Genomic DNA, 13426 nt, shown 5'->3' with positions numbered 1-13426 from the left:
TTAAACAGGCATGGCAAACCTCAGGAAACATGTTCTGATTGAGGACAGAGAGCAGACAATATAAGAGGATCAAAAGTTTAAACTTGAGAACCTGTGGTGGGACGAAGTTGACTTGGAGACAGGGTGGAGTCTGCTTGGAGCATTGATGGATCAATGTCCAGATTCAAAGAGAGTGAGCAAGTCTAGGAGCTATTTGGGAGCAGAGTATCAGAGGATGCACTGCTGGAGGTTTTCCAGTGGAAAATGGAGAGCCAAGGAGGTGTGCAGAGTAAATTGCCTGTATCCTATCCACTCACCCATCATCCCTTTTCCTTGCTGACCTACTTTGGCTCTGTAAAGTCCTGTCCCCTCAGTACAGATTCACACGAGACTCCAGTACTCTAACACCTCAAATTTAAAATTCACACCTCGCTTTCAAATCGCTTCATGACCTTGCCCCTCTCTATGGGCCCAAATTTCCCCAGCCGCCTAGAGCGGCGTAGTTAGCCGTGGTACACCGACTTCGAGGGGCAAAAAACGCGTTAAAAATGTACCTTTTAATTTGGCCACTCCGTCATCCTTCTGGTCCTGTGGCATGGCACTGCAGAGACTGTGGGGGGCAGAGCTTCGGCCGCGCTTGCTCAGCGCAGCCGGCAGGGGGGCGGGACTTGGTACCAGCGTCTCCTCGAATGCTGGCAGGGGGACGCATGTCCGTTTCAGCGTGTGCGCATGCGCAATGGAGCAGGAAGCTTGGCAATCGGCCAATTAAAGGGAGAGCATCCTCAGTGCCACAGCAGCATTGGCAATGGACCATATATAAAGGTAAGGTGTGAATAGTGATTTTTGGGTGGCTGAGGGAGTGGAAAGGAGTGCTGCATAGGTGGAAGAAAGGTGAGAACTGTGATTTTTCAAGATAACCTGAGTGTAAGTCCAATACACCAATGATGCAAGAGCGTGCAACAAGAACAAAGAATTTCCTCCATGAGGAAGTGGAGAAACTAGTCACTGTCATGGAGGACAAATGGCTGGAGCTGGATATCAGTAAATGCAGTCCCACAAATGTTCCACCCAAAGAAATGAGAAGACGATGGAGCATAGTTGCAGAAGAATACTCCGCAGAGGTGACTACCACAAAATCTGGAAGCCAGTGTAAAAAGAAATGGCAGGACTTTGGTCAAGTAGTGAGTGTAAGTAATAGCTTCATCTTTAAATGGAATTGCAATTGTAAGTATGACCATCTGTATATGTCCCACCCATCAGAAGTGCACCATGTGTGAAAAGTTATATTTTCATCTTTGCAGAAGAAATTGGCCCACAACATAAGGGAAAGACTTAGAACAGGAGGAGGGCCGCCAAATCTGCACCAACTATCACCCCTGGAACAGAGGGTTGCTGTCTTGCTGAGTCGCACCTGCAGAAAAAGAATCAGCTCTACACAAGCTGGACCCACACGCAAGGGTGAGGGTGAGTCATTAAAATGCATCGTCGCCCTTCAAATCAACCTGCTGACTGGCCTGCTACACATGAGACTACTCATGCCACCCATCCTGCCCCCTCCTGTGCTGCTAACCATTTGACTGTTCTGTTGTATTTTGCAGAAGACGACGACAATCCTGAACATCCTGAAGATCCACCAGAATATCCAGATGTGTGCGCTCCAGACCAAGGCGGGTGGGGAGAGGAGGGCTCCATGGAAATGTGTTCACGGGAGAATGCTGATCGTGATATGGATCAGTCCATAGTACAGGGCATCACACTGCCAGAAACCTCCATGAGCTCCGCGGCGACACTCCATGGTTTCACACCTTCCGAGGTTACAGGTCCCAATGGCGGTGGTGAAGTGCATGATGGAACACCCAGTGCCCCACTGTCCCAGCCTGCGCCTCGCACTGGAGGGGTGCCACTAGGCAGACCCACGGCGAGGGGAAGGAGAAGCCGACCAGTCTCTCCTGAGATGCAGCCTTCATCAGTTGTTAATCAGGTTATGGCATTGGGTGAGGAGACCAATGCCCTCACAAGATCACTCATGGTGGCCGTCAGTGGGGTGCGTGATGAGGTAGCGGCGACACTGTCAGGAGAAATATCAGCACTGAGATGGGAACTTGAGGGTAAGTATTTCAGAGGGTGTGCAAACGATGGCAGATGCCATGAGGGAGCTAGCTGCTGCAATAAGGGCACAAAGGCCGGATACTCAAATGCCACTCCCACTTCAATCCGCGCATCAGCCACCGGTGAGATCCAAGCCAGGCCCCCAACCCCCCCCACTACCATCACCGACTCTATGAGGAAGTGCACTTTCCCCGAGATGTGAGAATGGATGCAAACTTTCTTTGCTGTTGTCACTGTTGTTGTTGTTGTTGTTGTTGAAGTGCATTGTAAACTTTCCAATAAAATATATTTTGCATTAAGACTGAATCATGTTCCATTATCACCACACAACATTTAGGAACACCTGTTTTAAAAAAAAATCCCTCACCCCTACAGTCATGCGTGCCTGCCGCCCCTAATCCCAGCCGAAGGGCTCGCCGGTGCGTTCTGCAGTTGGCAAGACAGGACTGCTCTATTTTCAGTAGCTGATTTATCTTTCCTTTATTTTTGATGATGTTGTGAAGATGTTGTGCTGAAGATGTTGTGATGTTGTGCTGGTGCTGTGTGCGGTGAAGGTGTTAGTGCTTTAGAATCCTCTAATTCACCTCCACCCCCCCCCCCCCCCCCCCCCCATCTCTGGCTACCTACGCTGATTTCTTAAATGTAGGTAAGGTTTTTCTGCGCCTACAAAAATGGCCACATATACTGGCCTAAGTTAATTTGGAGTAACTTTTAGCTGGCCAAATTTGCTTCTATGGCCAAAACAGGCGTAAGTGGCTGGCCACGCCCCCTCTTGGAGGAAAAAAACGAAACTAAAAAAAACCTAACTAACTGACTTACACTGGAACAAGTTAAATGGGGCAATTTGCGATTTTTAAATTACTCCAAAAAAAACTACTTGCTCCAAAAAAACAGGGCAACTCCTGGGGAAATTTCAGCCCTATCTCTGTACCTTCTCCAGCATTACAGCTCTTCTAGAATTCTGCATTCTTCAACTTCTGACCTCATGTACATTCCCCACTCTATTCACCCCATCATTGGCAGCTGTGCCTTCAGTTGTCTAGGCCCTATACTCTGGCATTCCCTCCCTAATCCTCCGCGTTTCTCCACCTCCCTCTCTTCCTTTAACACCCCCCCTTAAAACTCACCTCTTTGACCAAGTTTCTAGGCCTCTCTGCTGATATCTCTTTCGTTGGCTCAGTGTTAGGTTTGTCTGATTATTGCTCTATGAAGTGTCTTGGGTTGTGTTACTACATTAAAGGCACTATATAAGTGCAAGTTAATGTTGTTGTTTCGGCGTGAGAGAGCCAGTTGTGCAGACTTATGGGTAATACTGTGCATTCATCCCCAATAGGAACTGAGTTGAGTTTGTCAAGCTCATTTCAGATAGGATCTTTGCAGCTAGTAGAGAGAAGAGTCTTTGCTTCTAATAGTCTGACATAAACTGCCCATAATGTAGCACTAATTAACATTAAGCTGCACAATGTCACTGAGAGGCTCTGGAATGCCTGGTGCGGCAACTGAAAATGTTACGCCTGTGCAATAGTGATGTTTTTCTGAGGCTGCGACTAACTGGAAGATGCTTTACTCTGCAATAAATCTCTGCAGATGCTGTTAAACAGTAAACCAAATGTTCTATTCTTCCAGGACTGAAGTCTCTCACCTTAGCAGTGAATAATCACTGAAGATTGCAGGGGAAATAATTTCATGTAACAAATAAACCGAGCCGAAAATTCCGGCCTCTGCGCATGGACCCGGCGAGGCTTCGCAAAAGCCGATTCTCGGTGCGCAATGTGCATGATCCGAGAACCGGCTTTACCGATCGGTCAAGATTTCTCGGTACAGGTCCTACGCATCCCCGGGAGAAGGACATCCAAGCGTGAAAGATTGGTCTATTTGTCCAACTCATGCCCAGCGAATGTCCTTCAAACTTTTATGTCTGGTAAAAGCAGTCGCATAGCTTACTTTTACCAGCATAATACTTTAAAAACATATAATAATTTAATTTAAACACTCATTTTTATATTAAAAACCATGGGCCCGAACTTGATGGCCTTACCACCTACTGCCGCTAGCGAGTTTTCTGGGCAGTCTCCCCTCGGTGCCATTTTCATGGAGGCCTCCCAAGGGGTGGACCGCTGCGAACTGTTTGCTGACAGCCGCTAGCGAGCAAGCCACGTAAGTGGCCTCCCGCCCGCCGAGCTGCCATATTGGTGCGGCCGGGAGTTGGTGGCAATAGGGGAAGGACCGCTGTGTGGAGGCAGGTCTAACCCCAACGGTAAGTATGAAGACCTTCAAAAAAGGTTAGTAAACTTCAGTTATTTTTTTCAGCGAATCAGGGGGATGGGATCCCCTGAAGGTGTTCAAGTGGATTTTTTTTTGGTGTTAATTTTTATTTTTATGTGTTTCCCCCATTCCTGGGCCCGACTCAATCCTTGGCGGCACTTTGGCGAGGTTCGCATTTGCTGCCGAGATTGGGAGCTCCCGCCTGCTGCCGCCCAGATTTAGGCTGTAAGTCGGTATTTTGCCACCGAGCGGTACTGGCAGATCTTTTAGAGGAATCTTCCTGGCAAAGTACCGCCCGGTCTCTCGGCCGGCCTTGGCTTTCACCAAGTTCGGGCCCCATGTCTATTAAGGTAAGTTTATTTTTAACCCTATTAAAATACAGTTTAAAAAAAATTCCAAAAAATATATATTTTTTTCTAAAACATTTAATTACATTTCATTTCAATTAATTTTAAATATGTGAAGTGTTTTATTTATTTATTATGCTGTGTTTTGGTGTTTATGGGGGGTTTCTCATTGATAGTAATGGGAACCCGTACAAACAGAGCTTCCATTTTTATCAATGCGAATACTGCATCGTGATTGGTGGTCCAGGCCCACGTGACTCCAGCATGTACCTGAAAGACATCTCCCCATGCGCTGCGCAGCGAATCTAGACCTCTGATCGGAATCCTATGTTCCTTCGGGACCACCAGGCACTTTGTAGATTTTTTTATCGTCAGAGGAACGAAGGTAGCCTCCGACCGTAATTCCCCTCCCCCCAACCCCCCACCCCTCGTCCGTAATTACTGCACAGGACCATGCCCTGTATCAGTGAGCTGACCTAGACCCACAATACTGTGACCACCACTGACACCTGGGAGACCCTGGCCGAAGACCGCCTGAGGTGGAGAAAGTGCATCCAGGAGGGCGTTGAGCTCTTCGATTCTCAACGCAAAGAGCATGAAGAGGTCAAGTGCAGGCAGCGGAAGGAGCGCGCGGCAAACCAGATCCACCCATCCCTTCCCTCGACGAATGTCTGTCCCAATTGTAACAGAGTCTGTGGCTCTTGTATCGGACTGTTCAGCCATCAACGAACTCACTTTGGGAATAGAAACAAGTCTTTCTCGATTCCGAGGGACTGCCTATGATGAAACATTAAGATAAAAATATTAGTGATGATCACTTTGAACTATTGTCTATTCGGATTGAAAAGAATGTAACTATCTTTTACTTGATCTGTTTAGTACATACCTCTTGATGGGGAGTTCATCCTCACCCACGGTGCTGGATTTGCTGCTAGTGATGGTCAGAGTGAACCAGGATGTGAAAGAGGTATAATGTCATTTAGTGATTTTACTTAACAAAAAAAAAGCAGTCAACCTTCCTAAAGTCTGTACTAATGCTAATGCCAATACTAACCTTATTCCCAATATAAAAACATTTTCATTCCCTAGTATCGACCAATATCTTTAATGTACTTCAATTTTAAAGCTGTGGAAGAGCAGAGCTAATTATTGCACACAGGCAAACATACTGCTGTCAGCAGAAGAAATGAAATACCAGACACAGATTGCTGCTAAAATCATAGTCTTAGGAAAAGAAAACCCATATTTAGCCTGCTCAAGCTTTTAAAGTCATGTCCATATCATTAACTAAAAATAACATATATCTAACCCTGTATTACAGGCCTCCAAAAAAGATAATTTTGCCTTTGATTTATTTATCTATCCTGACTTGAATGATTGACCCAGGACTCCCCTGACTTATGCTCCCAGTTCTGGATCACCACTTTCTGACAATTTTGGTTCAATGTTCTCTCTCTCACTCTGTGCCTTTTGCATATCAATGGCCTCTGGACTCACCATGCAGCCCTAACCACTTTACACTCATTAACATCTTTCAGATTGCGTGCTTAGAACATGTGGTCTTCATTCCAATTACAGTGTAATGGGTTCAATCACCACACCTTGATCTCCTCCACACCCTTCAACAGGGAAACAAAAGTCTTGTTTCTTGTCATTCGTTAAAGACAGAGTTTCGGCATATTTTTAGTATGTCCAACCAAAAGCTATCGCTTCTTGAATAAAAATACACAGTGGATCTTTCAGCGTCAGAAAGGAGAAAATGTAGGTTAAACATTTATTTTTTTTCCTCATAAGAGGCAAATACACCATTCTACGTGCTAGTCCCCATCTCTGCATTCGCACAGTGTTGAAATCAAGATTGCAGCTCAAATGCTTTCTTTCCCAAAACCTCAAAAATGTGCAGCATCTTACTTCCTTCAAGTCTTTCTGACCTCCAGCAGCCGTCCGTCTTGACTCGCGCTCCAAGTTTACCTTTCGGACCTGATTGAAATCTGTCACAGATCTTTCCTCTGATGCTTATAAGCTAAATACATTTTCAGTCCTGAGTGCCCAACAGTTCACTGGCACAAACTGCCCATAATTCACCACTGCTCACAATCAATTTGTTTCTCAAAGAAGCTATGTAGAGTGCTGTTGTAAGACATGGGACTGTCCAACACTGATTTAGTCGTGCGTAAGCTTCTAGAATTCCAGTTAAGGCACGTTGCGAAGGTTGTCTGGGAGTTATTTTGAGAATGTAACACATGATATAGATAAGAAGGTTTATTGATACTGGATTCACAAAGTGGGAAATATTTAATTTCCCAGTATTAATTGCTCTCACCAGAATGAGGAGAACAAATAACCCCACATAGAAAAACGAATAAAACAATTAATACTGAGATATTAATTCTGAAGTACTAAAATTACATGTCACATTTTTTTCAACTGCAGGCGAGGATATCATTTTCAAAGACCCTGATCAGTATAAATGGTATGATCCCAAATATTGGCAGACAGCTTCATCGACAAGTGACCTGGAAAATGAGAACTACCTGTTCATTGTGGATGAGGAAAGCATCCCCTGCCAACATGATGATATAATTTTCCGACCTGGAACATCTTTTCGTGTAGACTTGGACAGTGATACGCAAGATATTAATGTTAAAACCATTTCGATAATGAATAGGGTGAGTCCTCCATTTCCTCAAAAGCCAACCGCTTTTTGATCCTATACATTGATCCGTATCCATATTTCTCAATTTAAAATGTGAAGCTCCTGCTTTGTGAAAAGGTTTACCGAGACAAAGTAACAAATTAGGTCAGGCTGTTTTGCAGAGGTCAGGTGTGGCCACCTAAAATAGGCCTGTTTTAGGAAGCCTCTGGGAAATTGGGCGACCCTGAACGGAGTTGGCATCAGGTTTTCTAGACATGGATGTGGCCGAGCCAGCTGCCACTGAAAAGGTCAATTTAATTATATTTTTTCAGCTCCACAGCATTCCTACCGGCTGTGATTGGCCTCCTACCTGCTGCCCTCCTCACCTCTCCCGGGACTTATCAGCAAGGCAGACCATTTGCTGCTTGAAAACTGCTCTATATGAATTTCTAGGCCTTCAGCTCTTTGAATCGATGCATAATGATGACAATCGATCATGTGTCTAACTATTGTCTTTTGCTCATTTAAATGACATGAGATTGAATATTTTGTTTCACATAATAGAAATTTGCTAGCAGTGAAAATTTCGGTGAGTACAAGCGGTCAAACACTGGAAAACTGCAGTTCCATGGAAATGGCTCAATCGCTGTGACTAACGCCAAGTGTGAAGATAAATCTGGCTGTGAATGTGGTAACTCAGGTGTAAGCATCAAGCTCAAATCACATTACTGTGTTAACCTTAGATTTGTGAAGCATTCATGTTCTCGACTTCCATGAAGAAGTTGTTATTTAGACACCATCATTGCATAATCTTTTTAGGGTCAGGTGGAGACTAAACTGGTCTGGATAATAAGTTTAATATGTAACCTTTTGACCATATATTTGTTGGCAATAGATTTTTTTTAAACTATGTTTTAAACAGTTGGATCATATTGTTACATTTTTAACCTTCACTCAAATATTTTTGTCATTCTGACTGCCAAACCTCCTTCCCAAAAGTGAGACATCGCACCCTATGAACCAGAGTGTGACATTGTATGCCCTGGTTAACAGTCAGCTTGGCTCATTTTCATAACACTCTTGCCTCTGAGTCAGGATCTACTCTAGACTTGAGCTCAGTTTAGGCCGACACTCCAGTGCAGTCCTGAGCAAGTGCTGCAATGTTGGATGTGCTGTCATATGAAACGTTAAACTGGTGCCCAGTCTGCCGGCTCTGGTGGCTGTAAAAGGTCTCGTGGCACTATTGGAAGAAAAGCAGGACGTTTTCCCAGTGTCCTGACCAACATACGTCCCTCAGCCAGAACACCATTAAAAATAGATGATCTGCTCATTAATTCATGCGGTTTTGCCTACAGTGGCTGCTGCGCTTATCTGTATAACAGCGGCAACTGAACTTTAATAGTAATTGGTTGTAAAGCACTTTGGGACATTCTGAGGATATGATAGTAGAAATGCAAATCCTTCCTTTCTTCTGTATGTAATGTTGCTTCTTATAATAACTTTCTGCCATTGATACCAAACCTTTTGTGCTCTCCTAGCCTTCTGATAGTAAATAAATGAACTATCCATTGAATCATGTGACTTAGCTATAAACTACAACTCAGATTTATTACAAGTAAAGGTTAAGCAGCAGCATAAAGTCCATACAGCAAATTTCACTTGGTTGCAGAATTTCCTACATATCTCTTTGAATCTAAAAGTAACAAATGTTGCTAATTCTCTTAATAATAAATCTGGATCATGAGATTTCATATGGTTATTATGGAGTCTCCAAGTGCTCCCTCCACCCAGGCTCCAGTACAATGGTATGAGAAGAACTGGGGAAAGCTGTCCCCCTTATCCTTCAGAATCAGTAACTTCCTGAACTGACCATCAAGTGAGCTTCAGAGAAATCAAACTTATTCCTCAGGAACCAGTGACCCAAAGGGACCAGTTGCCAATCAACCAGATTCAAAACTAGGCAACTAGTGAACAGGAAGTGCTTCTCAAGAGATCAATACTACTTGCTTTGCACATAAAATATGTTAACATATCAACTAGTGTCATGTCAACCGTATTTGGTTGTATTAACTGTGGACCTGGTTTGCCTCACAATGCAAATTGTAGCCACACCTATAGAATGTGTATTCGACCTCACCCAGAGACTCTGAGATATTGTAGAACTAACTTAAAGCGATCAATTACTATTTCATAGGTTGATGTTAACAAAATATAAACAAACCCCCCCCCCCCGCAGATGCTGAAAATCTGAAAGCAAGAAACAGAAAATGCTACAAACAATCAGAAGCTGAGGCAACATCTGGTGAGAGGAGTTGAATTTTCAAAGTTTTGATAAAGGGTCCACACCTGAAATGTCAACTCCTCTCCAGTGCCAGTAGTGTGGAACAACGTCAGTCTAGTCCTGACTGCTAATGAGAAGTTACAATCAGCGAAGAATAGGGATGCTAGATTCAGCTTGCTTAGTACGCAGGAGGCAGTGTGGCTAATTTACACAGGGTACTGCAATGAATCAGGTGGTTTACATCTCCAATCTAATTCCCCATTTAATTAGTTTCAAGTGGAGGAGAAAGATACTGCAGAGCTGGAAGGAGTATAGAGAGCATCTGGATGGGTTGTAAGGAGAAAGATATATGGCCCTGAAATTCCGGTTGGAGGCTTCTTTCGAATGAACGCCTCCGACCGGAGAACTTTTACAAAATTACCTGGTGGTCCCGGAGGCCCTGGGATTCTGGTGGGGAGACCTTCTCTTCCCGCGCTGCGAAACATGCTCCCGTCCTCCAGGTTCGGATGCAGAAGGTGCAGTCACGTGTGACCGCACAACCAATCAGGTAAAGTATTCCACAGCATTCTCATTAATAGCAATGAGTACTCCATGTGGACCCGGGAAGGCCGGGATTTTTGCCCCAATAGATAAGGAAGACTGCTGTAAAAGGACAGAATATCTACCAACAAGGCAGTGGGAATAAGAACATAAGAACATAAGAAATAGGAGCAGGAGTAGGCTATTTGACCCCTCGAGCCTGCTCCGCCATTTAATAAAATCATGGCTGATCTGATCATGGACTCAGTTCCACTTCTCTGCCCGCTCCCCATAACCCTTTAATGTAATAAAGTGTGTCCACAACCTATTAAATCATTGGACACACTGTGCTGCTATAACTCATGTTTTCATTTGCAGAACCTCGAAAGGATTTGTTCTAATTTGCAACAAGAATCAGGAGGCCATTGTCCAGAGCTTGTTTGTACAAACCCCTTGAAGCCTCAAGGACACTGCTGTGAGATATGTGGTGAGTGTTGCTAATGCTAAATTTACTTTTATATTCAATTTTGATCCACTTCGATTTTATACCACATTGGGAAAAAGGATAGGATTTCTGGATTTCCTAGCTAAAATTTTTGTTGGTGAACAGAGAGAGGTCCTTTGTTTTGAATAACAGCTAAAAATCCAAGGTAAATTATAAGCTCACTTGGCTGAACTGAAGAGTTGAGATGGCTGCGCCTATGGGAATAATAGGGCATTTTGGTGAATTCCATCGTGACTGAAAGACTTTCGGAGCCTATGTGGACCGGCTAGAAATGTTTTTCACTGCAAATATTATCATCAAAGTCCCCGATGATGAAAACAGTAACCATGTGGTTTTAGAAAGAAAACGGGCTATTTTCCTAACTGAGATATATGAAACCTTGAAAAATGTGCTTGTTCCCATCAAGCCAAAGGACACATCACTTACGGAGATTCTAACTCAGCACTACAGTCCTAAGCCCCTGGAAATTGCTGAAAGTTATCGTTTTGGAATCCAAAGATAATAACCTGAAGAAAGTATCAGTGAGTACATTGTAGCATTAAAAACACTATCCATTCACTGTCATTTCGGAAACTTTCAGGACCGAGCATTGCGTGACCACTTTGTTTGTGGGATGAAAAAAAATGAAGCATTCAGAAAAAAGTAATTGACAACTCCTAACTTGACTTTTGATTTAGCTAGTCAGACAGCTATGTCAATGTATATGGCCGAACAATATTCCCGAGAATTTCGTACCATTTCCAGTCATCAGACAATCAAGGTGAATCGTCTGCAGGTTAAAACTAAAAGGCAGTTGGGTCCCAAGGCCTCAGCAACTTGCCAAGGTAACAGCGCATTGAAGTCGTGTTATCGGTGTCTAGGACAAAACATTGCTCAAAGTTGTCCATATATGAAAGCAGGAAAACTGGGTATCTTGCAAAGGCATGCCGACTGAAAAGTAAACCAACTTTCAAGGCTCTAAGTAAAAATCCCCAGAGACTACATAGAATGGAAGAAAAGCAACAGGGCAAGGAGGTTTTGGGGATACAAGTCATCGGGAGCACAAATGTATCTCACAGCAATTCAAAAATTATCATCCAAGTAGATGTTGCAGGAACCAGGATGCCCATGAAAATTGACACTGGTGCATCCGTGAGCATAGTACCGGAATCGCTATATCTCGATAAATTGCGTGATTTTCCATTGGAGAAATCTAAGGTAGAGCTGCAAGGCTACTCAGGAGAGTAAATTCCTGTGGTAGGTCGTATCACCGTACCGGTGAAATACAGGATCAATTTCAAAGCTTGCCTCTCAGTAGTGGCAGGAGACAAGCCTGCCTTATTAGGAAGAAATTGGTTGGGATCACTGAAGCTGGATTGGAATGAGATTTTTCGTGTTGAAATGAGATTTGCATTGTAGGGTGATGTCATCAAGAAGTATCCAAAGGAGTTCTATGAAACAGGCAGTCAGATCCAAGGCTTCAAGGCGAGTGTCAGGGTACAGAAGGGCACTAGACCAGTTTACTGCAAGCCACATCCTGTGCCATATGCACTCAGAGAGATTTGAGCAAGAACTCAAAAGACTAGAGACTGAGAACATTATCTCTAAAATAGATCTATATAATTGGGCTAAACTATTGTTGTTGTACCTAAGTCAGATGGTAAGGTAAGTGTGGTGTGGTGATTATAAAATAACCGTAAACCAGGTTCTAGAGGGTAATATACCCAATACATTGTCAACTTTAAAAGATTTGGTCACAATACTGACAAGTGATCAGATCTTCTCAAAGTTAGATCTTACAAATGCCTACTTACAACTGTAATTAGATGAGGAGTCCAAGTCATGCTTGACTATAAATACTCATCTAGGCCTATATCAATTTAATAGGCTATCATTTGGAGTGTCTTCCACCCCCACCATATTCCAAGGGGTGATGAACCAGATTTTGCAAGGCATTGAAGGGGTAATATGTTATTTAGATGCCATACTAATTTCAGCACCAAACAGGTAAATCCATAATAATATATTGAATGAAGTGCTCAAACGGCTAGAGAAGCACAGAGTACGAGTGACTGCTCACAAGTGTGAGTTATTTCAAAACTCAGTGGAGTACTTAGGGCACAGAGTAGACAAAGATGGTTTACTTCCAACCAAGGGAAAGCTGGATTCAATCAGAAATGCACCCACTCCCAAGAATGTCACTGAACTTCGATAATTTTGGGGTCTTTTAAATTATTATAAGAAGTTCCTAACAAATTTGGCTACAGTGTTACATCCACTGAATGAACTGTTGAAAAAACAGGTCCATTGGAAGTGGTCAGAAGAATGCGACGCAGCATTCAAGGAATGTAAAAGCCAGTTGGTAGAGAGCACCATGTTAGGGCCCAAGGGCAGCACGGGCCAGCCCACACTGCGATATGTATGCGCATGCAGCACAGCTGGTCTCCAGTCGTCCTGGTTAATCCTTGCCACTGGACCAAGACCTATCTCTGTCAACCCCGTGTGGTGGCTGGAGTGCAACAGCCACCACACGTTAAAAAAATCCACGCGCAAGCATCTTCCACCCTTCAAGATGTAGTTCGGGATCCAGAATATTAGATCCTTCATTGAAACACCTGTGAACTCATCCCTTTCCAGCGTGGAAGCAAGTCATCCTTGTTTCGAGGGACTGCCTACAATGATGATGATGAGTTCACTATAATGTATCAAAGGAGATCAAGCTAGCATGTGACGCCTCTCCCTATAGAGTTGGGGCAGTGATCTCTCATGTACTACGAAGTGGGGAGGAGAGACCAATTGTTTTTGCT

General features: G+C 43.8%; 1 protein-coding gene across 1 annotated transcript in view; it reads left to right on the top strand.

Annotated features, from left to right (window-relative positions):
- Positions 1-13426, top strand: part of amn (amnion associated transmembrane protein) — a 60201-nt gene that overhangs the window by 16943 nt on the left and 29832 nt on the right. Inside the window, exons 4-7 of the mRNA XM_070877922.1 lie at positions 5580-5667; positions 7134-7369; positions 7900-8037; positions 10514-10622. Coding sequence (XP_070734023.1) covers positions 5580-5667; positions 7134-7369; positions 7900-8037; positions 10514-10622 — 571 coding nt within the window. The remainder of the gene's footprint in view (positions 1-5579; positions 5668-7133; positions 7370-7899; positions 8038-10513; positions 10623-13426) is intronic.

Source organism: Pristiophorus japonicus, chromosome 4 (genome assembly GCF_044704955.1).
Source record: "Pristiophorus japonicus isolate sPriJap1 chromosome 4, sPriJap1.hap1, whole genome shotgun sequence".
NCBI lineage: Eukaryota > Metazoa > Chordata > Chondrichthyes > Pristiophoridae > Pristiophorus > Pristiophorus japonicus.
This window is presented reverse-complemented; position numbering and strand designations above follow the sequence as displayed.